This window comes from Prionailurus viverrinus, chromosome C1 (assembly GCF_022837055.1).
Source record: "Prionailurus viverrinus isolate Anna chromosome C1, UM_Priviv_1.0, whole genome shotgun sequence".
In the NCBI taxonomy this organism is placed as follows: domain Eukaryota; kingdom Metazoa; phylum Chordata; class Mammalia; order Carnivora; family Felidae; genus Prionailurus; species Prionailurus viverrinus.
This window is the reverse complement of record NC_062568.1, coordinates 210,183,642-210,211,418: the sequence shown is the minus strand read 5'-3', so window position 1 is coordinate 210,211,418 and position 27,777 is coordinate 210,183,642. Positions and strand designations below refer to the sequence as shown.

Genomic DNA, 27,777 nt, shown 5'->3' with positions numbered 1-27,777 from the left:
AATAGGAGGAGGATTTAATTAACATTTACTCTATGCATTTACTATGGGAATAATTAGCAGTTAAAAAAATTCCCTTTTCGTTTACTTGGACTTCACCTCCAATTAATACTCTTTTTGTCATTTACACTTTTAAACCAACAAAAGAATAATATCCCTTCCCGGCCCTTTTTAAAATTTTTTAGGTGTTTATTTATATTTGAGAGAGAGAGAGAGAGTGGGGAGGGGCAGAAAGCAAGGGAGACAGAGAATCCCAGGCAGGCTCCATGCTGTCAGTGCAGAGCCCCATGCAGGGCTCCAACTAACAATGGTGAGATGGTGACCCGAGCGGAAATCAAGAGTCAGACTGAGCCCCCCCAGGAGCCCCGGTCTTTTCTTATTCAGGCAAAACAGGTTGCTGCTGGTAATCTGACCCTGGAAAACACTGGCTAACCTCAGGACATTTGCTCTGGCCATAGTGATCAGTTAACATTCTAAATCCTGCTAAATCACCTGAATGTGACAACTGGGTAAGAAGCTGTTGATGATGTTTCCACAGGCCAAGTTCAACGTCTGTTTTTAATCTAACTTCCTAGATCACCTCATTTTGTTATCGCCGCTGTGGCTCTCTCCAATCCGGGAAGACATTGCTGAAATTACATTAAAAAATAACAGCAAAAATAGTAAACTATCATTTTTTGAGAAAGGAACTGTGATAAAAATTTTAGAATTTAGAAAACTGTGGTTCAGAAAAGCATTTCTAAGACAAACCCCGGTCCTTTACCTACTAGTTTCCTTCGGAATTATTTTAACAATCTCAATAGTGATAGTCAACCAACATAGTATTCACTCCCTCAGAAATAACCTCCAAGAGATTCTTCCAATCATCTTTTTCGATTTAGTGAGTCAAGGAGTCGTTTTTGTGATTCAAATTAAAAATTTTATGTCACTCCTCTTTAACACAGTTCCTTTGTCTTCGAAGCTACCAAACATGTTATTGAATCATCTATAGGCTTTTTTTTCTTTTAAATGCTTATCAAAAATGTTCAAGAACGATCAGGCCTCCTCTGGTAATTTTATCAGAGCGGTTAATTTTCAACTAAGTGTTCAGAGTCAATCAACCTTCAACATATAAAGTTGTAAAATACTCAGCGGTCCAGCGTTTAAACACCGCAAACTTCTCAATTAAATATCAATAAAATCAATGTCAATACCAAACATCTTTACTAGGTTTCTCCCTCACCTACTGTTGTAATCCTGTAAGAATATACTCAGAAGATAATGCCATTAAAGTAAGAAAGCAGGGGCAGTCCCAAGATGAGGCAGAGAGGAAAAAAGAAAAAAAAAAAAATCTAATTTAAGGCTAACATCTTCCAAAACATCGATGATGCTAGTACAGTTTCTAAAAACGCAGTAACTCGGCACCCCAAAGTGGATCCTACAGATACCAGGAGGTCCTCGGTCCCGCCGCCCCAGGACCCGTGGGACAGGAGGAGTGGGCCAGAATACCCCCACCGCGAAAACAAGTTCGCACCGCCGACCCGAGCCCAGGGGCGGCCGCGACGTCAGCGCCCGTCGCCCCCGCCGCCCCCAGTCCCGCCCGGGCCGCGGGGACCACGGTCCCACAAAGGGGCCCGAACCCCAAGTCCAAAAGGAGACGCCAGTCGCCGCCCCCGCCCTCCTGGTCCAAAGCCGTCAGCCCCGCCCCCACCCCACCCGCCGAGGCGACCCCCGCCCCCGCGGAGACCGCGGCGCTACCGCTCGCACCGCCCCTCCCCCACCGCCGAGCCGGAGCAAGCCTCCGCACCTCCCCCGCTCCGGCAGCCTCTGGTCCCGGAGACACCGCCCCCAGAAACCGGGCAGTCGCCGCGGAGCTCTATGGGGCTTGTAGTCCGTGAGGAGCCCTTTGTGCGCCTTAGAGGCGGAGCTGGGACCACTACTCCCACAACGCCCCGCGCCCGCCCCCGCGCCTTTGGCTTCCCGTCGCCCACAGACTACATCTCCCGACAGCCCTCGCGGCTCTCCCGCCCTCCCTCCCGAGACACGAGCCGAACTGGGCGTCAGGTCGGGGAGCGGGTCGGGTTCCCGCTCGCCGCCGCCACCGCCCCCCGCAGCGACTCTCCCGCCTCTCCCGCCGCGCCGGCCGCAGGAGCTGCATCGCCAACTCTGCTCGGCCGTGGAGCCGCCGGCCCGGGAGCACAGAGCCCGGGACGCAACACGCCGAACCCCTCATCACCTCCAGCCGGGGCGACCCCTCCCGGGTCCGCCCTCGTTCTGCGCTGCCGCCGGAGCCCCCAGCCCTGAGCGGCTCCGCGGCCCGGCGCCCGCACCCCGGCCCCTGCACTCCCGTAGCCGCCGCCCCCCACCCTGAACATGGACTCCGACTCTTGCGCCGCCGCCTTCCACCCGGAGGTGAGTGAGGGCTGCGTCCGGATCGCCCCTGACCACCCCCACTCCAGTCCTGGCGCTCCCCGCAGCCGGACCCCCGCCGGCCCAGCGCCGCCCTCCCCTCCCCCGGCCTTCCCTCGTCGCCCCCTTGGGCGCTCAACCCCGCCCCCCACTCGGGCCCGCGCCCGGTCCTCCCAGCCGGCCCTCGCCTCGGCGTCCCTCCCGCGGGCGTCCGCGTCTTCCCGGCGCCCGCTTCCCTCGGGTCGCCGCGCCCACCCCTCCCCGGCCTCGCGTAGCTCCGGGACCTGTCTGCGCCCCCGGCCCCTCCCCGCCGGCTTGGCTTACTCCTTCCCCGCCCCCGGGGACTCGGTCCCAGCCGCCGCCTCGCGTTCCCGCTTCTCGGACGAGCCCCCTGCCCCCCCTCCCGGAGGGGCTCGTGGTCCCCCTCGGACCGGGACTCCGCTCCGCGCGCCCCCGCCTGCTCCCTTAATCCCCAGGGCCCGGTAGTCCGCGCCCCGCCCCCTGACTCCCGCGCGGCCCCCGCCCCCTCCGGCTCCGGGGGCCTACTCCTGCCGGGTCCCCACCCCCGCAAACACCCGATTCGAGCCCCCCACCCTCCGCGCGCTCTCCTCCCCCTCCGGGGCCCCCGCCCCCCGGCCGCGGGCTCTCTCGCCCCGCCCCGGCTCCCCCTCCTTCCGGGGATCGGCCCTCGGTTCTCCCGGGCGGCCCCTCCGGCGCCCCCGCCTCGGTCCCCTCTCGCTCCCGAGGTCCGCCGGGCTCGGGTGCGGGTCCCGGCTCGAGCGGGTGGGGGAGGCGGCGGCGGGCGCGTTGGCTCGCCGCGCTGCCGCCTTGGGGGTTCGCGGGGCCCACCAGCCCCGGACCCCGAATCCTGCCCGGCCTCCCGCGCCCCCTCCCCCGCGGGATGGGCCCCGCACCTTCCGGGGCCGAGTGTCGGCGGGGGGCGGCTTCCGCGGAGGGCGGGGAGGGGGCCGCACCGCCATCTGCTTTTCCTAAAGGCGGCGGGGCGGCGAGGCAGGCGGGCGGGCGCGGTGGGGGCGGCGCGGGTCCCTCCGCCCCGGGCCCGAGGGCGCCGCCGCCTTGCGCTCCGCGTCCAGGCCCCTGACCCACTTTTGCGCGTTCCCCGCCGAAATAAAAGTTCGCCCCGAGAGTTTGAGGGCCGAGGGCCGCGGCCCTCCCACCGTGGCCGGAGCGCGGGCGGTCAGTGCTTCCCGGGGATGGGGGCAGGGTCTCTGCGCCGCAGGAAATGCCGGGTACCTCTCTGAGGCGGGTGCTCCGCCGACCTGCGCGCCCCTCGGGTCCCAGCGGCGGGGGGGGGGCGGGGGGGGGGAGGAAGGGGTCTGCTAGAACCAAGTTGAAAAAATACGCGGAGCCTTAGGAAGGAAACCTGCGGGCGGCGCGCCGGTGCCGCGCCGCTTTCTGGGCACTCCGTCCTGGGGAGGGGCTGGGCTGGGTCCAGGAACCCACCCCCCAGCTTCCTGTCCCGCTTTCACCCTAGCAGGGTAAGGGGGTCCCTGGGTTCTCGAAATGGGAGCTGAGCACGTAAGGATGGGGTTGGGATGGGTGCTAAAATGCCTGAAGGAAATCTCGGTAAATAAGCTAGCCGAATAAACCAAAATTAAGGAGAGTTGTTTTTCTTTTTAGCAAATAAAGGTTCTTTCTCCCCGAGCTGCTCTTTTTCGGGAGAAAACCCCTTCTTGTTAAGGACGTTTCTAGATTGAATGGAGACAGGACACACAAGCCAAAATCCTCTAGTATTTCATCCAGTATTTCTTCTCCCTGCAAGTTAAGCCTAGCAACAACGTTCCTGGTTTAATTTCTGAGTCGGGGAGCATTTGGGTGCTGGCCCCCTGGACGCTGGGTGTTGCAGCAGCGGAGGGCCGAGCGGAAGTGGCCTCTCCTGGAGGAGAGCGCCCAGGAGGAGGAGGAGTTCCTCCCTGGCTGGGGAGGGGTCAGACCTGAGTTGAGTTCTGAAGGGTAAGAAGTAGTTGACTTTGAAATCACTTAAAAATATTTGGATTATAGCTGCAGCTGGAGTTTATTTTCAAAATGGAAAATCTGTAGCAAAAACACCGTTATTAGAGCTCCTGATAGGCCTGCAGACAGTGATAATGTTGGAAAATGCCACAGGAGCACAAGAAATAGATTCTTGTGCATGTTGTTATCTGCCCACCAGTGCCCCAGTGTTTGCCCTTGGCAAAACACCACAATACCCTTCTTTCAGCCTCCTGAGTACAGTGCTATTTCTCGGACCCAAACCTACCTTATCTTGTTTCTGGAGTGTTTGTACATCTAGCCGTGTATTTTCAAGTGGTTGACGAGAACATCTCCAGCTGGCTTAGTTTTGTTTCTGTGGTTCCATCTCCAAGTGCCTACTTTCAAACACACCCCGTTTTCTCGCCTGCTAACAGGAGTGCTCCCCCAGTTACAAGAGGCGCAGGACTGTGGAGGATTTCAACAAATTCTGCACCTTTGTCTTGGCCTATGCTGGCTACATTCCTTATCCGAAGGAGGTAATCTTCAGGGCCACCCTTCTTGCTGGCAGTGAAGCCAGTGGCAGGGTGGGGGTCTGGAATGGGTGGGGTGGGGGGACTTTAGACGGCTGTCAGGTAGAAATCTTTCTAGGAAGCTTAGACCTGTCTGGGAGGTGGTTTCTAAAACTTGGATAGAAAACATAGGCTTGTCTAGAAATGATTTAATAAACTTTAAGCATTTGCTTGCAAATAACATGTTTCCTGTCCGCCCGCTCTGAATGTCCGGTGCAGATGCAGTGCCTACAGTGGCCGGGCGGCGTTCTTGGTCTTTATGATCTATGAGACAGGCGCTGTTATTTATCCCCATTTTAAAGACGAAGACGCTGGGGCACTCCTCGCCCTGGGTTCCAGGCTAATTACAGTGGCAGAGCCTGGGGTTCAGCCGGACGGTTAGGCCCGGTCTACACTGTTCTTCTGGTGAGCAGCTCTCCACTTGCTTTGCACACCATGTTACAGTGTCTTCAGGGACTTGTGGCCCAAATCCCCTGTGTTTTAAGGGATTTCTTTTCTCCTTGCTAAGTAACTAACGGGCAGAACTGAGGACCACCATGGTCATGGTGTTCAAGCTTGTATTAGGTCTCAAAAGAAAGGAAAGTTTATTAAGAGGTCAGAGTCCAGCATTGGCTTATCGTTTCTGTTTGCCGTGGACGTGGATAAGTGTGTCTTTTGTACCACGCAGAATGTTGCCACTGTTTGTAAATAAAATGCTTGACTGGTCTGAAGGAACCACAGAGATTAGCTCATGGCTTTGGGGCTATGATTACCTACTTTGATTTTGCAGTATTTGGGGGGATGTCTCCAGTTTTGAAGAAGAGTGTCAGCAAACTCCCAAAACTAATTTAAATTCACTTAATTAAAAGAAAAATACACCCCTTGGGAGGACAAACAGACAGGAGATATTACAATCTGGGAAAGATAAGGGGGTTTGAGAGGGTGTCCTTGGCACTTTTCTAGATACTTACTGGGCATCGAATGAGTTCCTGGCTCTGGTCCAGGGGCTGAGGGTTCAGCAAGAGAAGGTTTTCCTCCTTGGGGGTTAACATTCTATCTGGAAGGTCACGGTAGAGTGCTCATGACACCATTCCTAAAGAGTACTGCCTGTGAGAGCCGAGAAGGTCACGGTTCTGATAGCCCTGGTCTGTAGGCCTGACCTGGCTGCGACACTCTGCCTGTGGCTAGCTCTTGTTGCCGGGGACCGGCCGAAACACTCGGACCCCACGCCTGTGCTTCTGTCCTTTCAGGAGCTCCCTTTGAGGAGCAGCCCCAGCCCTGCCAACAGCACCGCTGGTACCATCGACAGTGACGGCTGGGACGCTGGTTTCACCGACATGGCGTCCGCGGTACCCTTGCCGGTCTCTGACCGCTGCTTTGGCCACCTGCAGCCGAGCCTCCTGCAGCGAGCCAAGCCCAGTAACTTCTTGCTGGACAGAAAGAAAACGGACAAGCTGAAGAAGAAGAAGAAGAGGAAGCGGAGGGACAGTGATGTGCCTGTGAAGGAGGGGTACATGGGGAGCTTGCTGAAGCTGGAAGCCGCTGACCCATATGTAGAGACCCCCACAAGTCCCGCCCTGCAGGATATCCCCCAGGCTCCCGGCGACCCCTGCTCGGGCTGGGACTCTGACACTCCTTCCAGTGGATCTTGTGTCACGGTGTCACCTGATCAGGTCAAAGAAATAAAGACTGAAGGCAAACGGACTATTGTCCGGCAGGGAAAGCAGGTGGTGTTCCGGGACGAGGACAGCACCGGCAATGATGAGGACATAATGGTGGATTCGGGTGAGTGGTCCCCGGAGGAGTGCCACGCGAGTGGCTGGTGGTCCGAAGAGCAGGGGATGTAGGCAGGAGTTTTGGAACGGTCCCTTCCTGGCAGTGTGACAGCAGAGTGTGCCCCGCCATCTCTAGGGAGGAAGGGAGAAGAAGGTGGACACTGAGATGTTTAGGAAGTGGTAGGGGAGGGGGTGGTTGCGGCTGGAGACAGCTGAGATTCCAGGACAGGCCTCCAAATACAAAAATAAGCTAGCTTCTAAGTCCACCTCTCGTGGTTAATTCCTGGTGCCACACATTTCAGTGGCTTCGTTCACGCATTTGCTCCGCTTTCGGAGAGGGGAGCACTTCCGAGGGCCCTGCCGGTCTGATAGCCCTGCCCTTCGTGCAAGTTGAAGTCCGTGCATTTGGTGAAGATCGGGCTTTACTGCAGCTCAGCTGCCTGGACCCACTGGAGGAGCGGGTGGGATGGGGAGGGGTCGCAGGAAGGTTCTTCCCCTCCCCTTACATGTGTCTCCCCTTTTCAGATGACGACTCCTGGGACCTCGTCACCTGCTTCTGCATGAAACCGTTCGCCGGCCGCCCTATGATTGAGTGTAACGAGTGCCACACCTGGATTCACCTGTCCTGTGCGAAAATCCGGAAATCCAATGTTCCGGAAGTGTTTGTCTGCCAGAAGTGCCGGGACTCCAAGTTCGACATCCGCCGCTCCAACCGTTCTCGGATGGGCTCACGGAAACTGTTTCTGGACTGACTGTCGGTGCGCGAGGAGACCATGGGCGAGGAATCGGAAGGGACGATGGGCTTTTTGGCCCGTCTCTTAGTTGAGCACAGAACTCTCAGCTCTGGTGCGGGCAGACCCCTGCCATTCAGGTGCCTAAGCAAAAGGACAGGCTGTCCAAGGTATACCCTGTATATAGCCAGTGACTGAATAAAATCCTCGTTGGCCAAAGCTGCTGCCAGAGCCGTGTTCTCTGCAGTGGAGGTGGACTCAACACTCAAGTACAGTGGGTTAGGTTCAGCTGAAAAGGAGGGTACGTGGTAGTGGTGAACCCTTGCTGTCATTTTGTTAACGAGCTCCCTCCGCTGGGAACGGGTGCGAGCTGTTACCCGCTTCCGCTGTCTCGGGAGAGGAGATGTTCGGTTTCCCGGGCCTGTTAGTGAACAGCCATACGTGTAAGCTTTCTCTCGAGTGTAAGTCTTTGACCATAAGTGTCTGTACAGCAACCATCAAGCTGCCCCAACCTTCGTGGTCTGCCCTCTCTCCCTGCTGTGGTTGCTGCTGTCCCCCCCTCACCCCCCCCCCCCCCCCACTGCTGGCTGCCAGCTAGAGTCCTCTGGTCTTGCTCTGGGAGGAGCCCTGGGGCAGAGGCCAGCTAACGATCCCTAGGTTTCCTTCTGTTTGTTAAAAGGGACAGTATGTGGCCACTTCTCGGTGGAAAAGGGGTTGGTTGGGGGGGTTGAGGTTGGCCCGTGTTCATAACTCAGTTTCCTGTTTTGCACGATGTAAAAAACCTGTCTTTTTGCACGATATAGCCAAAAGTATTGGCAGTTTTCTGCCTGGGTGCCCTTTTCAGTTGGTGGATGAGGTCCTGGGGTGCCCGGCAAGCTGTTCTCCAGCGAGAGGGCCCTTGGTTCCGGAGCTCCTCTTTCCCTCACCTTACTCCAGTAGCAGCAGGAAGGTTAGGCAGTCACTGGGGAATGGTGTTCCTCTACATAATGAGGTAAGGAAAACTTGAGGGGAGGCCTCTCCTGTGGTTGATTCTCAGTATGCTCTCACACAGGCTGGCCCGCTGGTTTCACGGGGCAAGGTTAGGATTTGAAGCCTTTTTTTTTTTTTTTTTTTGGTTTGAATTGGTGTGTGAGTGATAGGGCAACATTGGTCTCCAGGAATATACCATTGGACGGTGCAGACTTCCTTAGATCTGAATCAGGACCCTGGACTGGGGAGACTCCTGTGCAGGCCAGCTCTGGAGAAGCCAGGGAGTTTGCGCCTGCAGCTCCACAGGGCTCTGCTCAAGGGCAGGGGACACGGGTGGCTCTGGGGCCTGGAGGGAGAGGAAGGCTTCCGCTTTCTCTGAAGTTGACAGTGCTCTTGAGCAGTTCAAACACTCTTCTCAAAAATGTTTTTTTTTGGTAAATGGATGGGTGTGTTTTCATACACATTGTTTCTTGTGAAGCATGAAAAGGGAAGGATGCCCAGCTTGGTGGGTCATACTTACATTTACAGTGGGGGTGGACCCCCCCAGTCTCTCTGTGTGTGGGGGGGTTGTCTCCACGTGGCACCCTTGTGTGGGGCCACCACGGACGGGGACTCTTATTTGTATTCTCTCCCTTAGGCACAGTGGGGGGAGGTTGAACTCGAATTGGCTAATCAGAGCCCATTTTCTGTGCTAGTATCTTTCATGCTTCACCAGCCAACTGCCTTTTGTTTTGTTTTGTATTCTGTTGCGCATATTAACACAGAAATAGAAATAGTTTCTGAAACCTAGTTTATTGTGAAGATCCCCAAGGGGGAAGTTCTGCTGTAGAGAAAAATAGTGAGAAGCGGGCTTAGAACCAACCTTCTCCCCAGACAACTGTCTGGCTCTGATGAGGGCAAACGTCCAGGAAAAGTCGGAGAGGAATTTGCCAAAGATCTGCCCCATGACATTGCCTGTCCAGTGTCTTCACCATGAGAATAGCCAAAGTTCCAAAGTGTTTTTTTTTTTCTTTTTTTAAAACTCCACAAAGTTTTAAAAGTGCATTTAAGAATATGTGTGATTTTACAGTGGGACTACCAGCCTGGGCGACTGCTGTATTGCTTTTAGAAGGTTCAATGCCTGGTGACGCCTCTGGAAGGTACTTAATACTCATTTTGATCTGTTTCCTTCGTTTCCTTTTTGTTCTTTTAACAGATCGATCTATCCCTGTGGCTGGTGTCTAGGAAGTCAAGACACCTTGGTTTTTGTGTTAGGTTGAGCTGGGCAGCTGCAATCAGCTTTATGCAAATTAGGCATGGCCCATCTAGGGGCTCCTGGTTGGTGGCTGATAAAGGGAGGGGAGGGAAAGATGTCACCCCAAAAGTAAGCCCCTCGCATTGGCATTGGCCAGGCCAGACACTTAACATCGTTTACATGGTTCTGTGTAATTATAAAGTTTATGTGTATAAAGCGAAGCTGTTTCTGTGAAACTGTATATTTTGTAAATAAATATATTGCTACTTTGAGGTTCCTGACTACCTTCAGGTGTTTGTTTTCTGTGCTGAAGGGCGTAGCTGTGGCTGACCCCCGCCCCCCCCCCAACGGTGATCACACAGAGACTTGGGGAGGTGAAGCCTGAGTTTGGTTTGGCAGGATGAAAAGTGCCCACAACGCTTCATATACCTCTCTAGTAAATTCTCCAGAAACAAACCGCAGTATGAATAGCTTTCACCGTTTCATCACACCGTGTGCATCAGCCTGAATCCCCGTGAGTGATTACCTGCTTTGTAAAAACTGCAGCCTCCCGTGAGGTTCTGCAAGTGGGTTTGCAGTCTCCCAGGGGTGCTTGTCCTGCCCCTTTACGCTCTGGGGTCCCCATAGCCTGCTCCTTCTGTCCGCTGTGTCTGCCTACCTCTAACCTGAGACCCAACTGGTGGTCAACTAGTACCTCCAGTGACTTTGAGCAGCCCAAATCTACGTTATTAACACCTGTTAAAACCTTAGAAATGCTGGCCAGCTTGGGCCGCGAGCCCTTCTCTGGTTTCCAGGTGTCCAAGGCTGTTTGGTGGGTGTGTCGATTCTTCAAGGAGGTGAGGACCACGGGCTTTTCGCGAATGGGTGGAACTTGCACCCGCGGCGCTTTTGGGGTGTCGGGCCTGAGCTGGGTCCGGGCGCACCCCCTTAACGGGGCACCCCGGAGCCCACCTGACTCTAGCGAGGCGGGCGGCAGAGAGAGCTCGCGAGGCGGGCCCAGGAGCCGAACAGAGGCAGGCCCGCCTCCGCCTCCCGGCGGTCCCGCCCCGCTCCCTGGCTCCACCCCGCCCACAGCCCAGCTCTGGTCCGCGGGCCCGGCAGTGCCCTGGAGGCCCCGCCTCGCCACGGTCCCCTCGCTGCCCCCTGGCCCCGCCCCGCCCCGCCCGCAGGCCAGGCTTCGCCCCGCAGGCCCCGCCCCGCTCTCTGGCTCCGCCCCGCAGGCCCGACGCCGCCATCTTTGTTAGGGGCACCTGGGTCTGGTGTTTGGAGATGCCGAAGTCGTGCGCGGCCCGGCAGTGCTGCAACCGCTACAGCAGCCGCAGGAAGCAGCTCACCTTCCACCGGTGAGGGGCGGGGGCGCCGTGGGGCGCGGGGGCCCGGCCGCCGACACCCCTCGCCCGGCCGACCGGCCGCGACCCCCCGCCGGAGCCCAAGGCCTGGCGCGCTGGGCGGGGACGCCGGAGCCTCTGCCCGGCAGCCGGAGAGGCCCGAGGGCGTGTAGCGGGGCCCTTCGCAGAGGGGCCGGCGGCCTGGGGACCGGCGGGGTCACCGGCGGCCCTGTGCCGCCATAGCCGGCCTCGGCGCGTGGGGAGACTGTCGGAGAGGCTGAGCAACCTGCTGAGGGCGCATCGGGAAGGTCTCGAGCAGAGGGGTCCGGCGTGGGCCGCCCCTCCCCAGGCCGCGCCCCGCAGCCCCTAGCACCCTCTGCAGTTCTGGTGCCTGTCGTCCCCGGGTCTTGGTCTTGTTCGCGGGTGCATCCTGGAGCTTAGGTGCTCAGTGTGTACTGGCTGAATGCATTTCCAAATGAATGAGTGATGGTGACGGCCATCGGGTTTGCCTTGAGCTGGCCCCTTCTTAGCCCTGGCCAGACCTCCTGTCGTGAAGGGAGGGTGGCGTGCAGGAGTGAGAACGCTCCAGGGTGTCGGGGGAGTGGGGTCTGTCGCCGCGCTCGCAGCATGTCGGGCCTGGTGGGGTACCGGCTTTCTGCCCAAGAGAGCTCAGGTTCCAGCCACTGCCCGTGTTTGTGCTGCCTTTCGACGACCCCGGGGCCAGCTGGGCACACTCTGCCCCCACTTCCTTTCCTATTATCATTTTCCTTTTCAAAGTAAATCTTTTTATTGAAGCGTAAGACCTACAGAAAAGCGCACAAATCCTCCGCAGTCCGGCCGTTTCCACGAAGTGAACGTGGCGTCACTGCTGTGATTCATAATCTCACCAGCCCCTAGGGAACCCCCAGCCGCACCCCCTCCCTCCCCTCCTTCCCTCTCATCCCCAGGGATGACCCATATCCTGCCATCTGTCAGCGTGGGGCGCTTTGGGCTGTTTTGAACTTCACACGTGGACTCCACTGTGCTTTTCTTGTGTCTCCTGCTCTGCTTGCCGCTGGCTGTGAGCCGCCCGCATGGAGCGCGGTGCCTTCCTCTCCGTCTGGAGCAGCGCTCCGCTGAACGAATATACCAGAATTGACCTGTTCTACAATGAAGGGCATTTGGGTGCCTCCGGTTTTTGGCCATTTCAAGCACGTCACCGTAGACGTTGCCGGGACAGGTCTTCCCCGTGCCCGTATCTGTTCCTTTCAGCCGGGCTTACGCCTGGAGTGGACTTGCTCCGATTCTCTCTCCAACTCATTCAGGCTCTTGCCGCGGCCACTCCCACAAAAGTGCCCTGCCAGGTCCCCAGTAGCCCTTGGTGGCGGCCATCCTCATCTGCAGCATTTGGCCCAGCTGACCACTGACCCCCGTGACACTCTCCCACTTGGCTTCTAGGGCACCCCATGACCTCTTCCTCTGTCACAGTGTCCCTTTTCAGACTCCTTTGCTGGGTCCTCCTCGTTTCCAACACTAGCCTTGGAGCCCTTCGGGGTGAGGGCCGTGGTCTTGTACCCTCCCCATTCCCTCTTACTCCCCAGGGCTCCGATCTCTCCCAGGCTTATGGCTTTACCACCCTTTACATAGGGATGGCCCCCACATTGACATACATCTTCTGACACGTGTCCCCACCACTCCAGCGGGGACATGTAAGAGGTGCCTCACGTTTAACAGTTAACATAGAGAACCAAAATTCTGGTCCCCCAAACCTGCCCCCTCCCCCTCTACAGTACCTCCCTCTCCCATCTTAATCCATGAAACTCCTTCCTTCTCTTTTATTTTATGGCCCACAGGCAACCTTTGCCACACAGCTTTCAAAATACATCCCAGCTCTGCCTGCCTGTCACCCCTCTGCTGACATCCTGGTCCCGGTCACCAGGTGCCCTCCCTCTGCCATCACCCTCTGCCCACAGCCCCCACCCCCCTCCCACCAACTGCCCACCTGCCAGCCAAGCCTGCCTCTGACCACGGCCCCATTCCGGTGCCTTTGCTCTTAGCCCTTCCCTCAGATATCCACGGGCTCACGCTCCTGCTTCCTTCCGCTTCTGCTCAAAGGCCGCACGGTGAGGACCTTCCCAGGGCTGGGTGGCCGCTGTGTTACATTCAGACCTTATCCTTTTTTTTTAAGTCGATTTTGAGGCGGAGCGAGGGGCAGAGAGTGAGAGGGAGAGAGAGAATCCCAGCCGAGCTCTGTTCAGCACAGAGACAAATGCGGGGCTCGAACTCATGAACCGTGAGATCATGCCCTCAGCCAGAATCAAGAGTCAGGTGCTGAACCGACTGAGCCACGCAGGTGCCCCTCGACCTAGTCCTTTCCTTCCGAGTGGCCAGCCGGGGCCTGAGAGCTGTGGTCAAGGCCCCGGGGGCTGTGCCGCTGCCGCTCAGGGCCCACTCCGCGCCGGCTGAGAGCTCTGGCCAGGGCAGCGACGGTGGCCGCAGGTGCAGCGGCGGAGGGGGTCAGGGGCTGTGTGGGCAGAGATGTAGAGAGAGAGGACAGGGGCACGCTCACGAACAGCATCAGCTCACGTCTTAGGAAGCCTTCCTGACCACTTCCTACTCTTTATTCCTACACAGTCCAGATCTGTTTGGTTTACCGTCTGTTTTCCTATTCTCGAAGGTTGGCTCTATGAGGGTGGGACTGTCCTATTCATTCCTCCCTCCCAGTGCCTGGGGCAGGGCCGCACGTGGCAGGCTCCTGAGGGAGCTCACACGGGCTCACCCTGCAAGTATACCGTCAGAAGGTTTTCTGGCCACGTTCATGGCCCCAGGTTTCCTAATGATGCCATAACCGGCCCTGACAGAAGCCTCCAGAAATTGGATGTGGTTTAACAGAGTGAGATTACGGGAGTTTCCAAGCTGTCTGCTAAAATACCTCGTGGGATTTTTCAGAGTTCAGAAGTCTACAGGGCCCACATCAGCTTTGCAAGTTCCTTCCTGTCTCCCTCCTTTGCCTCCTAGGTTCCCGTTCAGCCGCCCGGAGCTGCTGAAGGAATGGGTGCTGAACATTGGCCGGGGCAACTTCAAGCCCAAGCAGCACACGGTCATCTGCTCCGAGCACTTCCGACCTGAGTGCTTCAGCGCCTTTGGAAACCGCAAAAACCTGAAGCAGAATGCTGTGCCCACAGTGTTTGCCTTTCAAGACGCCGCACAGGTGAGCACACGGGGGACCGCCCAGCACGCGGGGTGGGGGCGTTTGTAGGGACAGCAAAGGTGGAGGCTGAGAACGAGCGAGCACAGTGCTGTCAGGCCTCCAGGGTTCAGAGCCCAGGGGCCCCACTGGCCGTGACCTTTGCTTTAGGTAATTTGCAGTTTGGAGCCCCTTTAAAAATGGATCACGCTTGGGGCGCCTGGGTGGCCGAGTTGGTCAGGCGTCCGCCTTCGGCTCAGGTTGTGATCTCATGACCTGTGGGTTTGAGCCCCCACATCGGGCTCTGCAGTGAGCGTGGAGCCTGCCTGGGATTCTCTCTCCCCCTCTCTCTCTCTGCCCCTCCCCCGCTCTTGCTTTCTGTCTCTCAAAAATAAATAAAAACTTAAAAACAAATATATATATATATATTTTTGCGACCAGAAGCTGTTGAAGCAGCTAACTGGTGGGTGTGCCAAAAAGCTTGGTCCTCGATGCGTTTCACGTGTGCTGGGCTTGAGGCTGCACGGTGAGGACCTTCCCAGGACTGGGTGGCCGCTGTGTTACATTCAGACCTCACCCTTTTGTTTTTTTTTTTTTTAAGTTGATTTTGAGGCGGGGCGAGGGGCAGAGAGTGAGAGGGAGAGAGAGAATCCCAGCCGAGCTCTGTTCAGCACAGAGACAGATGCGGGGCTCGAACTCATGAACCGTGAGATCACGCCCTCAGCCAGAATCAAGAGTCAGATGCTGAACCGACTGAGCCACGCAGGTGCCCCTCGACCTAGTCCTTTCCTTCCGAGTGGCCAGCCGGGGCCTGAGAGCTGTGGTCAAGGCCCTGGGGGCAGTGCCGCTGCCGCTCAGGGCCCCCCCCCCCCCCCCGCGCCGGCTGAGAGCTCTGGCCAGGGCACCGACGGTGGCCGCAGATGCAGTGGCGGAGGGGGTCAGGGGCTGTGTGGGCGGAGACGTAGAGAGAGAGGGACTGGGGGGCACGCTCGCGAACAGCATCAGCTCGGGCCGGTCGGGGGGTGGCAGGGGCTGGATGGTGCCGGGCCTGGATAGACCGTGGCTTGTTGGGGGAGGCGAGTGGGGACGCGGCTGTGGCAGGCTCCCTCCGGCCGGGGCCTGTGGTGTCGCAGGAAGGTGCAGGTGGTCGCCAGAGCATGTGGACTCTGCAGACCAGGAGGTGGGGCGGGGGGAGGGCAGTGCTTGCCGAGCCCCTGGAGGGTGGGGCTCCCGGATGAGGCGGGCCCCGTGCACCCAGAGTTTGATTTCCCGGCGAGACACCGAAGGGCCGTGCCTGGTGGCGCCGGACGTGCAGGTTCGGCTCAGGAGAGAGCTCGAGGACCTTGGGACGTCGAGGCCTCGAGGGGGATTATACTGAACTTCGTAAATCCCAGAGGTGTCCCGAGTCCTGGAGTGTGGGCCGCACAGCGGGCACCCGTGTGAACCGGGAAGGCAGGGTCGTGGCGGAGCAGAGCCGAGGCCGACCCACCCGACTGCTACGCGTGCAGCGGCTGCTCCTGGGAGCGAGAGGGAAGGGAGTTACGGGGTGAGGACGCGTGAACCCGTGTGCGGCCGTGTGCCCGGCAAGCCCCGCGTCGGGGCCTCTGCCCTCACGTGCCCTGGAGGGACCTCCCGGCCGCCGTGTCCCTTGCCCCCCACTGGCCTTCCTTCCCTTTGGGCTGACTCCCTCGGGCACCACCACCAGCTGCCGCACTCGGCTGAGGGCAGGGATTTGTTTCACCAAGACTGTGGCCTGAACAGACTAGGTTCCTTCTTTCTTCTTTCTTTCTCTTTTTCTTTCTCTTTCTTTCTTTCTTTCTTTCTCTTTCTCTCTCTTTCTCTCTCTCTCTTTTTCTCTCTTTCTCTTTCTCTCTCTTTCTTTCTTTCCTTTCTTCCTTCCTTTCTTTCCTTCCTTCCTTCCTTCCTTCCTCTCTCTTTCTCTCTCTTTCTTTCAAGTTTATTTTGAGAGAGAGCGAGAGTGCAAGCTGGCATGAGCGGGGGGGTGGAGGTGGGGAGGGAATCCCAAGCAGGCCCCGGGCTCATCACGGAGCTGACGCGGGGCTCGAACTCACGAACCCCGAGGTCATGACCTGAGCCAAAACGAAGAGGCAGACACTTAACCGACTGGGCCACCCAGGCGCCCCACAAAGTAGGTTCTCCATGCGTGTCTGTTTTTTTGTTATTTCAGCATGGAAGGCCGTTTATTTTTGTTTGATATATATTCAATTTTGACTGGTAAGAACACTTAATGTGTGATCTACTCTCTTGACAGACGTAAAAAAAATTTTTTTTTTTTAACGTTTATTTAATTTTGAGACAGAGAGAGAGCACAAGCAGGGGGAGGTGCAGAGAGAGAGGGAGACATAGAATCCAAAGTAGGTGCCAGGCTCCGAAGTGTCAGCACAGAGCCCGATGTGGGGCTCGAACCCACGAAGTATGAGATCACGACCTGAGCTGAAGTCGGACGCTTAGCCAACTCAGTCACCCAGGCGCCCCTTGGACAAACTTTTGAATGTACAACAGAGTACTGTTAACCACGGCACCATGTTTGTGCAGCAGAGGCCAGAATTTTGTCATTTTGCTTGACCCAAACTTTGTGCCCTCTGATCAGTCACCTTCTCCGTCAGTGCGTGTCGCTGATGGGAGTTTGACAGCTTCGCACGCGTTCGTGGTAAAAGGTTTGCCCCTGAAGTGACATTACAGTTTAAAGCTCGGGGGACGTCTGTGAGCCTGCCCCTGGGTGCTGTCCAGGCCCGGGGCCGGAAGCTAGCGTGGGCAGCTGGTTCTGGCCCCGTGGCCGGTGGCTCGGCTCCGTGGATGCCCCGGGACTGGCCGCAGGCCCTGAGTTGGATGTTGTCTCCTACGTGGCTGCCACTCAATGAGCCAAATGTGAGTCACCTACTACCACGCGCCTAGCATGTCAGGCCCTGGGGTGACACGTAGGAATTCGGTCTGTGGCTTCACAGGGCCTGTCCATGGGCCTCTGACCTAAGATTCGGGGAGAGAGAGAGACAGATGTGGTGATGACAGCTGGGCCGGGTTCAGAGCGTCGTTTGAACACTCAGGGCTGAGCAGTGGGGACAGATGCATGCGGCCGGGCACCCAGTGGGGTTCTCGGGGTCTCCTTGGCCTCCCAGGAGCAGAGTCCGGGGCCTGTGTCCACTGCTCTGTCTCTTGCAGCTGGTGAGGGAGAACACGGACCCGGCCGGTGGGGGTGCAGATGCGGACCCAGAGAAGGAGGAGGTGAGTCCGCGCTGGCACCCCCAAGTCAGGACCCCGGCCTCGACAGGGACACTGCGCAGCAGCACCTGCCCCCGGGCTGGCCTGCAGGGGTCTGTCGCGCGCTCCGCAGAAGCCAGGGTTGAGGATTCCAGGTTCTCCTAGGCCTCCTTCCTGTCTCACTGCGAGCATGGCGATTTCCGAGGGCCCGAGTCCAGGCCCCGAAGGGCAGGCTGGCTGTTAACTGTTTGCACCGGTCCCCTGGCCGCGGCCGTCCCCCGGGACGGCGTGAGGGGATCCCGGGTGTGCTGCCCGCTTCCGCCCTGCTGTCCCTAGGTGGTCTCCGAGGCGGGGCCCGCGGAGTGTGGCCTGGGGAGGAAGACGGACGCCGCCCTCGAAGCACTGCCCCCACACGCCGGCAGCCCCGTAGAACAGGTAAGATGCGGGGCCCGGGTACGAAGGCAGCATGTGGTCGCTCGGGCTCCACACGGGGGTGGGGGCTCCCTACAAACAGAATGAAGCAATCCGGTGCCCAAGTGGGAGCCCCACAGCCCGTGGCCCCGATCTCGGACCCTCCGAGTAGAACGGGCAGGTGGGGACGTCAGGGGTGCTGTGGCATCGAGGGCCGGGCCGGGCCGTGTCCCCGCCCGCCACGGCCCTGGCTCTCGGCCCTGGGCCCCGCCTCGCCTTCACGCGCTGTGTCCTCAGGTCTCGCCGCAGAGACCGCAGGCAAGCCAGGCGCCTGGTCAGCCGGCCAGCCCCGCACAGCCGTCCGATCACAGCTACGCCCTTTTGGACTTAGATGCCCTAAAAAAAAAACTCTTCCTGACTCTGAAGGAAAATGAGAAGCTCCGAAAACGCTTGAAGGCTCAGAGGCTGGTGATACAGAGGATGTCCAGCCGCCTCCGCGCCCACAGAGCGGGCCAGCCGGGACTCCAGGCCAGGCCGTCGCCAGAGCAGCAGAGCTGAGCCGCACGGCCAGGCTTTCCTGTCGGAGCCTCTCTGGGGGGTGGGACGGTGGCTCTGGGGCGCTGGCCGCGTACCTTTCAGTCCTGCCGCTGACAGGCAAAGGGACAGTGAGGCGTGCCGGGTCAAGCCCGTGGTGAGGAGCCCGGGCCACTTCAGGGGAAGTTTAGTGGCATCAGCCCCAGGACAGGGCCGGACCGTGATCAAGAGGAGCTCGGTGCTCCCGGAGGTGACAGCTGTCCTTTTGACAAAAGCTTGGGCGGGGGTCTTCAGAGCCACTGCACGGGGCGCCCCCGCTGGGGAGGAAGTGCACTTCCTGGCGGGGCAGCTGGGCCCAGGCCCTGGGTCACCTGGAGGACGGCGGCTCCGAGTGGCTGGGCCCAGCCTCCGAGATCAGGCGTGCCTCCTTCCCCCCTTCCCCGGCCCAGTCTGAGCGAAAGACATAATAAAGCGTCTTCCTACGCCACCGGTTTTCCTTCTTTACTTGAAAACCAGTGTAGGAGTTCTGTTTCTCGAGAGCCTGGGTTACACCGTTTGCTTTCACAGTCGACCTGCATCAGTACCTGCTTTCGCTAACCTAAAGAGGTCGGAGGAGGATTTCCACTCTCGCGAGAAAAGGCGAAAAGCAGAACCAGCAACCGGTGTTGGTTCTGCACCGGGCACTGCCGGGCCCCTTCCCGGGAGCGAAGCTCGGCTTCGAGCCGCCGAGCGCCCAGCTGTCTGCGAGCCTCTGTGCTTCAGCTCGATTTTATGTGTCCGTTAGTAAGATGTGGCCTAAAGTATCTGAAAAACCTGGGATGGTTTTTTTGGACCTGGGAATGCTCAGAACGTTTCCATACAAACGAACAGTAATTGCCTCTTCGCTTTATGCCATTGTGGCTTAGGGAAGGTTTCACAGGAGGGCTCTGTGTTCAGAGCGGTGGGAAGAGACCTGGAGGCACTGGCTGGAGGCCCTCTCTCCTCCCGTCCTTTGTGGCTGCTGAGAAGACTGACTTCGTGTTTCCTGTGGAAGCGCAGGAAGGGCAGGGCATGACCACCTTTGGCTATGATAAAGGTGACTTTAATAAAAACAAAACCAAACAAAAACAACCAACGGGAAAACGATCCTAAGTGATGTCCTGACTCCCGTTTCCTGGGCAAATGTCTAATGTGTAAAACTGAATCATGGCTTCAAGTTCGGCCTCACGGTTAAAAAAGTAGTTAAAGGGGTACCTGGGTGGCTCAGCAGGTTAAGCATCCAACTCTTGATTTTGGTTCAGGTCATGATCTCACGGTTTGTGGGATTTTCCCTCTTGCTCTCTCTCTGCCCCTCCCTGGCTCTTTCAAAATAAAAAAGAACTGTTAAAAATGTGGTTTAAATAACAAAGAATAAAGGATGGAATGAGGCCTGGGGGGGGGGGCACTTACTTTATTTTGCCCATCCCTGAAAATGAACACACAAGATGCATTAAAACACTATCCCGTTTTCAGGAAAGATTTATTACGATAAGAGAGCGCCTTCCGTACAGTCCGTTTCAAACAAAATTGCGAGAATCGGTGCCCTGACGAGCCACCTGCCGCGGAGGGAGCGCACGGCCGCGCCCCAAAGTCCGATGTTTCACACCACGCTTATTGCACGATTTACATTCAGAGCAGCAGCTCAGAGGAAAACTTTTTGAGAGAGAGATAAATATTACAGAATTGGATAACCTGAACTGTTTTTGAAAACTGGAGGAGAGGGGTGTTAGCGATTACTCCGGTACCGGCGCTGGGGAGTGAAGCCTGACTTCAGCGACAGCTGCAGGGGGCTGTCACGGCCACCACCGTCCAGGGGGGCCTCTTTGCTCAGCGGTGACTCTTGGTCAACACTCCGGGCTGTTCAGGAGCATCCCGGCTCCTAAGTATTCTGCCTCCACAGAGCGAACCGAGTGAGGGAAGAGGACCCAGGGGGGCGGACACCGGACCCCATGAGGAGGTGTGGGAGCAGCAGCGCCACCTGCTGGCTGTGAGTGAGAGAGCAAGCGAGGCCCGCCTGGCTCTCCCGGCGCTTGGGATTTGGCACGTACCTGGGCCAGGGTCTCCGCCCGGGCTCCCCCTCTCCTCCCCGCTCCGGTGCTCCAGTGTGGGGGGCAAAGGCAGGTCAGGCTGAACCGTGGGGGGCAGGGAGTGGGGGGGGCAGGCTGAGAGGGATGGCGGATGGCTTAGCTCGCACCTGCCTCTCTCCACAAGGACACGGGTGGCTCCTGGGAGGAAGTGACCTGTGACAGGGATGGACCCTGGGACCGGGGGTTATACCGCTCTGTCCCAAGCCATCTGCCAGTGGAATGATTCGAGAAGTTCTGGGAGGGGGGAAAAAAGACACTAATTTCCAAAACCATTCGTTCTGAGATAAAAAGCAGATTTATAAACCCACACATTCCTCTCCAGATTCACTGAATGATATTTCAGCAGGAAAAAGTGGTTTTGGGGAAGTTGACCGGACAGACGCTCACTTGTTCTGGAGGCCTCTGCTCGTGAGACTCATGAGAACACCTTCCTTCTTTTCCATTTTGTTTTCCATGCTCTGTGGATGTTAGGAAAAGTAGTTCACAGTCCTATGTGTGAGGCAGGACATTTCATAAATACCTCAAGACAGACTGAGAGCTACTGGGTGGCTGCAGTCAGCCCTCGGGCTCAGGAACCTGGGGATGGGCTGGGGTGGGGGCCGAGGGCCCTTCCCTCCGGGGACATGATCCTTGGGAAAACAGCCACAGGCCACGCTGCGGCTCTGGTCCAGGTGGGGCTGCCCGAGTCCTACCTACAGCACCCATGAAAGCGGGGTGTCTGTGTGTCCCTCCACATAATTGATACGGTACCACCTTCTATAGGAGTAATATAAAATAAACACATCTGATGTCTGGGTTTTTTCCCTGCTTCCGAATTTGTAGACTCCCGGGAAAAGATTTTTTGCAGCCTCTTGGAAATCTGGTTTCTCAAGCAGTTTATCCGTCTGTATCAATCCTGTGAGCTGTAAGAGACAAACTGAATGTATCAAAAGGCAACTGTCCCCACGCCCTCCTTCCACTGGGGGCTCTGCCATCCGCTGCCCAGAGGCCGCCTGGCCTCCTGCTGAGCAGCGTGCAAGGCGCTCGACAATCAACCGGTTCCGGAGCACAGGAGCAGCTAGGTTTGCTTCCTACCCGGCCACCCAGGCTGCAGCTTCCAGGCCACGGGCTCACTCAGACCCCCCCCCCGGGGAAGGGCCGCCACCCCTCCGCCGGGCAGCGCGTCCCAGGCTCTGACAAGTCATCGCTCCCAGGCGGATAACAGAGGGAAGGTGGCTGTCATCCACCTCGATGTCCCGGTCCCCATCAGTGGCTGAGGGCCTCTCCCTGGCCCGCGCCGGCCAAGGCGCAGCTACTCACACTGCTTTGGTATCCTAAGCGCCTCGCTGTCTGGCGCCATGACCTGGTGCAGGACGCCGCGGAATTGGTAAAGCACTTTGAGGTTCTTCTCCTCACCTACACACGGGTCATAGAACCCGGGCAGCCCGGCCTGTAACAGACACAGTCTCACTCGAGTTGACTTGAGGTGGTCATTTAAAACCCAGCACCGTGGCTGTCCGCTGCCACCTGAAGGCGCAGTGTGGACGGGCCTGGACTTTCCCTCAGGAGCCGCCCACGCAAGAGGCAAACTTTGGTGCCTGAGAATGTCAGAAAGCAGCCTACGTGGGCCTAGACTTCTCTCTCAACACAGACCCCCTGTCCCACGCTAGCTCTCCCGTCTGGCCGGAGCTAATTGCATTTTAATTTGCCTTTACTGTCCCCGTCCCGGGCTCCAGGGTGAGTGTCAAACGTGCCACAGGAGAGCTCACGCTCCTTCTGGAAAAAGGCAAGGGGCACGCAGAACGTAGGCATGAAGGCAGGACGTAGATTTTGTTCACTGCTCTACCTGCCACATGGTAGGTGCTCCATAAACACTAATAGACACTTGCTGCGTGAACGAACGAAGGAATTAGCTCCAGTGTAAACAGAACCTGGGCGTGGGCCGCACCCCGCACAGCAAGTGCCAGCAGCACGAGGGATTCCGCTGCGATGGAACGGCCGCTCCGAGGCGCCAGGCTGGGCCCCCTCCCCAAAGGCCCTTCCTGACCGAACCCCATGGGCGCGTGCTGTACCTTGGAGGCCTCCGTGAGGATGAGCTTCGAGTCCTTCACCAGGCACTGGAGGGGCACAGTCACGTCGATCACCTTCACCTTCTCACTCTTCTTGCTCTTGTCGTTGACGAATTTGCCGTACCAGGCGTTGACGATGATGAGCCCTGAGGACGGGCTCAGTCTGAGCAGAGGCAGGTCTCGGCCGGGCACCCCTCGCACAGCTGGACCGTGAGAACACGGTGCTCCTTCGAGACCCCCGGCGCCCACCCTGCCCCGAGAGAGGCCACGCCTTCTCACCCATTCTGGACTCCTCCGCCTCAATTATTCTTCGGACAGATTCTTGCATCAACCGGACCTGCAAAGAACAAGGATGGCCACCGTCAGCGCCCTCCCCGGGCCCTGCGTCCCTGTGCAGAGCTATAGTCCCGGGCCTGGCTGCGCTTCAGCCCCTCCTCTGCTCTCGGAGAACCCGACGGTACCCCTACACTTAGGCTGGGAATCTCTGTGAGGTCACATAGAAACAATTCACGTACAGGGAAGAAAAGGAAGACAGTACCTTCCAGTTCTTAGAAAACCTTGTTATGCCTTTTGAGGGCAAGTGCATCTAATCTGTAGGACAGGGACTGAAGTTCCCGGCAGTGCGTCCCATAAGCAATACAGAGACTAAAATGACCAGTGAAGCCGTTGGCCCTGGAGGCCCACACGCAGAGCGTGAGGTGATCCCGGAGCCCGGGTCCTAGGCGTGCGGGCCGGCAAAGGGAGCGGGGCCCGCAGCGCGGTCTGCTCTGTGCGGCAGCGCGGCGACATCCGGAGGCCCCTGGAGCAGGAGGACTTCCGGCTCGTGTCTCTACGGCACTTACGGCAGCTTCCGCCTCTTGTTTCTTCTGGAGAATGTCAGTGGCTGTGCTTTCCCTTTGCTTTTCCAACTCCCTCAAGTGAGAAAAACACAAGGCACATGTTAGCGTGGAGGGAGGCAGGAGAGCCCCTGGCTGGCCCGGTGCCCAGCGAACAGTCGGAGATCTTCCTGCACGCCTCGTTCCGGAGACTTAGAAAATGTTTCCAAGACAGTCTCAGGCAAGTCTGTTCATTTTAGGCCTCTGCAGCTTCCCCTTCTTTCGTCCCTGGACGGCTCTGCCCGCCCTCCGCACCGGAGCGCCCGGGAAGCCCACTGCTGTGCGAAGAGGCCCCCACCCAACAAGAATCTCAGCACAGTGAGCGGCCAGAGAGGCAAGGGCCACGGGGGATGCTGCCTTCTGGACTGCTACGTAACGCTCTGGGCGGGACAATACTTACTGCTTTGGATACAAAATATACTTTCTTGCAGCAAAGCACAGGTAGCATACACCCGTCCCCTCAGAAGACTGGACCCCACACGATCTTTGCTCGAGGAACCTCCTGGGGAATCAGGGCCCCGAACTCCAGTGATTCAAATGCTAAGAGGGGCCCCACAGAGGAGAATCTCTAAGCTCAATGACTTACTACCTCAGACTGGTGTAAGTTACGAGTCTACACCACCTCTCAGACTGGGTGTAATGTTCCAGTGGGTTATCTACAAGCAACTGCAAAACAAATAAACGTTTCTGTAACTTCAGAGACTCTGGTCAATGTGCGCCTATATGTAAGAACGCAAACCCACTCCTCCTGAACTCAGTGCCACGAAAAGATGGGGACCGGTGGCTCTGTCTCCTGTGCTGGTGGTGCACAGTCTGCACAATTTTGTAAACCAGCTTCCCTTTCTGGAAGTAGGAAGGAGGAGCGATGGGCCCGTGGCAGCAGTACCGCCGTGAGAAGAGCCAGTACTGAGCACTTACTACGGACCGGACACCATGCTGGGCCTTTACACGGATTAGTTAATGGAATTTTCCTAACAACCCTCTGAGTAGGTTCTAGTATCATCATCTCCGTCTAAAAGGCAGGAAAACCGAAGCACAGAGTTGTCTACGGACGTGCCCGTGACATGCTCTGAACTCACTTCTCTTTTTGAGCCCTGAGGTACGGCTTGATGACCAGGCGGTGAAGAGCGAAGTAGACTACGAGTGGCCCCACGGTGGCATAGAACACGGCGCTGGGAAGGAGCTGGTCCGTCAAATGAATAGGGAAGAAGTAAGTCTGACTGGCCCTGTTTAACCTGAAAACAAAAACAAAACAGAACGCTCAGGAGGAGTCACGTTTCCAGGGCAGGGTTACGGAGACCGCAGTCACGGAAAGAGACGCACTGAACACCACCAGTTATAAGGAACCCGGGGCCCACTGGCTTCGTGAGCGACACACCTTCTGCTCTCGATTTGGAATCTGTGACAGAAGAAAGGTCACACTATCTACTAACCTCAAGGGCAAAGCAACGACAACCACGTGACCAGAGTGAAGGTGGCCCGAGAAGACGGGAGCGCGCACCTCCAGGGGTCCTGGAGGCAGGGTCATCTCAGCCCTCAATTTATCGAAGTGAGAGAAGCTTGTGAAGATTTCTAAAGGTGGCAAGTTCAAGAGCTTCCGCGTCCAGTAACGGTCAAGTAGCGCCTCTGGGAGCAGTCACCCCACAGGGAACCCATGCGAACTCCGGCCACTAACAAGATCTCTGGGCAGAGCGGTGGGGACACAGGACCCTGAAAGTCTAGAGCAAGGAAGAGCACTGGGAAATTTCCCGGTTTTCGTTAACAGCTTTTAGCCTGAGGACAGGTCTCGGCGGGCTACCGGTGGCCAGGTAACATTGGAAAGAACTCTGTGGTTCTAGGAGATTGCAGACCCAGCGCTCAGAGTTTGGAGGCAACCACAGCAGATGGGAAGAGAGGCCCTCCAACAAGGGGAATCAGAGATGGGGAACCCCAAATTCTTGGTATATATGTGGCACAAACCCCCAGCGGTCCCTGGTCTATCCATGGCCTTAGCGGACAGTGAAATAATTGTGCTGGCCTAGCTGCTGCCACACATGCGAGTCCCAGTTTGCAGTCTGACTTCAGCCAAATTAATTACCTTAAAAAGGAAAAATTAACGCTTCTTTGGGAATCATAATAGACTACAGAGTCTCTACCATGTACTGTTCACAATACCCACAGTGTATTTGTATTTGTTTTTAATGTTTTAATTAATTTTTTAAATTTTATTTATTTATTTTTAATTTATTTTTAAGAGACAGAGACAGGGACAGACAGAGTGTGAGTTGGGGAGGGGCAGAGAGAGAGGGAGACACAGAATCTGAATCAGGCTCCAGGCTCTGAGCTGTCAGCACAGGGCCCGACGCGGGGCTTGAACCCACGAACCGTGAGATCATGACCTGAGCTGAACTTGGCCGCTTAACCGACTGAGCCACCCAGGCGGCCCTACCCACAATAATATAAACCACTCTATACATCTAGATATACAAGAGAAAGAGATAATGAACTAAGACCAAACCCAGACGACCCAGATGCTGGAACTAGCAGATAAGTATTTTATTGTTTTAAAACGTTGTTTATTTTTGAGAGAGAGGCAGTGTGCAAGCAGGGGAGGGGCAGAGAGTGAGAGGGAGACATGGAATCTGAAGCAGGCTCTGGGGTCTGAGCTGTCAGCACAGAACCCGACGTGGGTCTCAAACTCACGAACCATGAGATCACGACCTGAGCCGAAGTTGGATGCTTAACCGACTAAGCCCCCCAGGTGCCCCTGGATAAGGATTTTAGAAAGCAGCTTCTTTATGCTCAAAGACAATATTCAGTGCATGGCCTGAACAGCAGACTGCAGAGGACAGACATCTGTGAACTTGTAGACAGATCAACAGAAATTATCCAATACAAAGAACAAAGAGAAAAAAAAATACTGAAGACTAATGGGCAGAGCCTCAAGAGGTTTAGAGTTTAAGTAATTAGGGTCCCAGAAAGAGAGTGGGGCAGGAATAAATATTTGAAGAATTAATGGCCTAAAAGTTCCAAATTTCACGTAGGAATAAATTTACAGATGCAAGAGGTTTAGCAAACCGCAAGCAGCATAAATATAGCAAAAACACATGTAGGTACATTTTAGGTGTGGACTGTTGAAGAACAAAAGTGAAAAACAAACAACAAAAAAACAGAACAGAAAGGTGAATAGCCAGAAAAAAAAAAAAAAAAAGACATCACATGCAGGGGGATAATGATTCAGATGACCACTGATGTGTCATCAGAAAGAATGGAGGCCAGAAACCAGTAGAATAACATCTTCAGAGCACTGAAAGAACAAATCTGTTAAAGGACAACATCCTTCGGAAGAAACGCAACTCCAGAATTGACGAAGAACAGGCAAAAAAAAAAAAAAAAAAACCCGAAAAAAAAAAAAAAGAGACCAAACAACCCGAAAACAGACAAAAGATCTGAATGAAGACTTTGCTTAAAAGAAAAAGAAAAAGAAAAAAAGGACGGATGGCAAACAAGCACCTGGAGATGCCCAGCATTGTGGGGGTCAGGCAGACACTCATACACCTGCTGCAGCAGCGAGTGCTCGCAAGGCGAGCGGCCCAGGCGGCGAGGGTGCGGAGCGGCCGGAGCGCGCTCTCTCTCTCTCTCTCTCTCTCTCTCACTCTCTCACTCTCATGGCAGGCCACTGCTGGGGAAGTAACATGAAGCCACCACCTGGAAAGTAGCTGGCTACTTTCTCACCAAGTGGAACACACACCTACTTTCGGCTCAGTGGGTGTGCTCCGAGGTGTTCACCCAAGAGAGATGGAACCTTCTGTTCACACAAAACCTGCATCTGAAGGTCCGCTGGCTTTATTTGCAGTTGGTAAAAATTGGAAACAAATGAAATATGTTTATTAAAAAAAACCCTTTTTTTAATGTTTGTTAATATTTGAGAGAGACTAAGAGTATGAGCGGGGGAGGGGCAGGGAGAGAGGGAGACCTTGAATCTGAAGCAGGCTCCAGGCTCCAGGTGTTAGCACGGAGCCCCACGCAGGGCTCGAACTCACGAACTATGAGATCATGACCTGAGCTGAAGTTGGATGCGTAACCGACTGAGGAACTCAGGCGCCCCCAAATGAAGTATCTTTAAACTGATAAGCAGATAAACTGTGGTACATCAACAATGTCATTCCAAACAGCGATAAAAATAAAGGACACACTACTGACGTATGCAACAGTAAGGGCAGGGGCGCCTGGGTGGCTCAGCTAGTTAAGTGTCTGACTCTTGGTTTTGGCTCAGGTCACGATCTCACGGTTCTTGAGTTCGAGCCCTGCACTGGGCTCCATGCTGAGTCCCAAACGGGACAGACCCTGTTTGGGATTTCTCTCTTTCTCTCTGCCCCTCACTGGCTTGCTCTCTTTCTCTCTCTCTCTCAAAAAGTAAATAAACATTTGGGGCGCCTGGGTGGCTCAGTCGGTTAAGCGTCCGACTTCAGCTCAGGTCATGATCTCGCGGTCCA

The 27,777-nt window shown here is 56.5% G+C and overlaps 4 protein-coding genes across 5 annotated transcripts in view; 3 read left to right on the top strand and 1 right to left on the bottom strand.

Annotated features, from left to right (window-relative positions):
• Positions 1-1,363: 1,363 nt before the first annotated feature.
• LOC125171801 (basic proline-rich protein-like) lies at positions 1,364-2,280 on the top strand. Its single transcript, XM_047868910.1, has 2 exons — positions 1,364-1,369; positions 1,453-2,280. Exons 1-2 carry the CDS (start codon positions 1,364-1,366, stop codon positions 2,278-2,280), a joined length of 834 nt encoding a protein of 277 aa, XP_047724866.1.
• On the top strand, positions 2,003-9,888 carry PHF13 (PHD finger protein 13). Its single transcript, XM_047873557.1, has 4 exons — positions 2,003-2,388; positions 4,794-4,895; positions 6,158-6,692; positions 7,208-9,888. The coding sequence occupies exons 1-4, from the start codon at positions 2,350-2,352 to the stop codon at positions 7,432-7,434; spliced, it is 903 nt and encodes a 300-aa protein (XP_047729513.1). The 5' UTR covers positions 2,003-2,349; the 3' UTR covers positions 7,435-9,888.
• A 955-nt stretch (positions 9,889-10,843) lies between these two features.
• Positions 10,844-18,786, top strand: THAP3 (THAP domain containing 3). 2 transcript variants are annotated; one of them, XM_047873558.1, is made up of 5 exons: positions 10,844-10,959; positions 13,942-14,134; positions 17,291-17,353; positions 17,666-17,764; positions 18,038-18,786. In XM_047873558.1, the coding sequence occupies exons 1-5, from the start codon at positions 10,886-10,888 to the stop codon at positions 18,296-18,298; spliced, it is 690 nt and encodes a 229-aa protein (XP_047729514.1). In that variant the 5' UTR covers positions 10,844-10,885; the 3' UTR covers positions 18,299-18,786. The 2 variants fall into 2 exon arrangements, with proteins under 2 accessions (XP_047729514.1, XP_047729515.1); XM_047873559.1 differs by lacking the exon at positions 17,291-17,353 and having other exon boundaries at positions 10,862-10,959.
• A 1,865-nt stretch (positions 18,787-20,651) lies between these two features.
• The window catches only part of DNAJC11 (DnaJ heat shock protein family (Hsp40) member C11), a 69,381-nt gene continuing 62,255 nt past the window's right edge, over positions 20,652-27,777 (bottom strand). The window contains exons 11-16 of the mRNA XM_047873556.1: positions 24,382-24,537; positions 23,270-23,339; positions 22,707-22,764; positions 22,431-22,573; positions 21,679-21,808; positions 20,652-21,281 (exon numbers count right to left, since the gene is read on the bottom strand). Coding sequence (XP_047729512.1) covers positions 21,256-21,281; positions 21,679-21,808; positions 22,431-22,573; positions 22,707-22,764; positions 23,270-23,339; positions 24,382-24,537 — 583 coding nt within the window. The 3' untranslated portion in view covers positions 20,652-21,255. The remainder of the gene's footprint in view (positions 21,282-21,678; positions 21,809-22,430; positions 22,574-22,706; positions 22,765-23,269; positions 23,340-24,381; positions 24,538-27,777) is intronic.

Excerpts from the sequence above, each read along its gene's own strand:
- PHF13 (XM_047873557.1), top strand. The coding sequence starts at position 2,350 with ATGGACTCCGACTCTTGCGCCGCCGCCTTCCACCCGGAG. Across the intron at positions 2,389-4,793 it reads CCGCCGCCTTCCACCCGGAG|GAGTGCTCCCCCAGTTACAA; the intron begins GTGAGTGAGGGC and ends GCCTGCTAACAG. Across the intron at positions 6,693-7,207 it reads GGACATAATGGTGGATTCGG|ATGACGACTCCTGGGACCTC; the intron begins GTGAGTGGTCCC and ends TCCCCTTTTCAG.
- THAP3 (XM_047873558.1), top strand. The coding sequence starts at position 10,886 with ATGCCGAAGTCGTGCGCGGCCCGGCAGTGCTGCAACCGCTACAGCAGC. Across the intron at positions 14,135-17,290 it reads CCTTTCAAGACGCCGCACAG|CTGGTGAGGGAGAACACGGA; the intron begins GTGAGCACACGG and ends TGTCTCTTGCAG. Across the intron at positions 17,354-17,665 it reads CGGACCCAGAGAAGGAGGAG|GTGGTCTCCGAGGCGGGGCC; the intron begins GTGAGTCCGCGC and ends TGCTGTCCCTAG.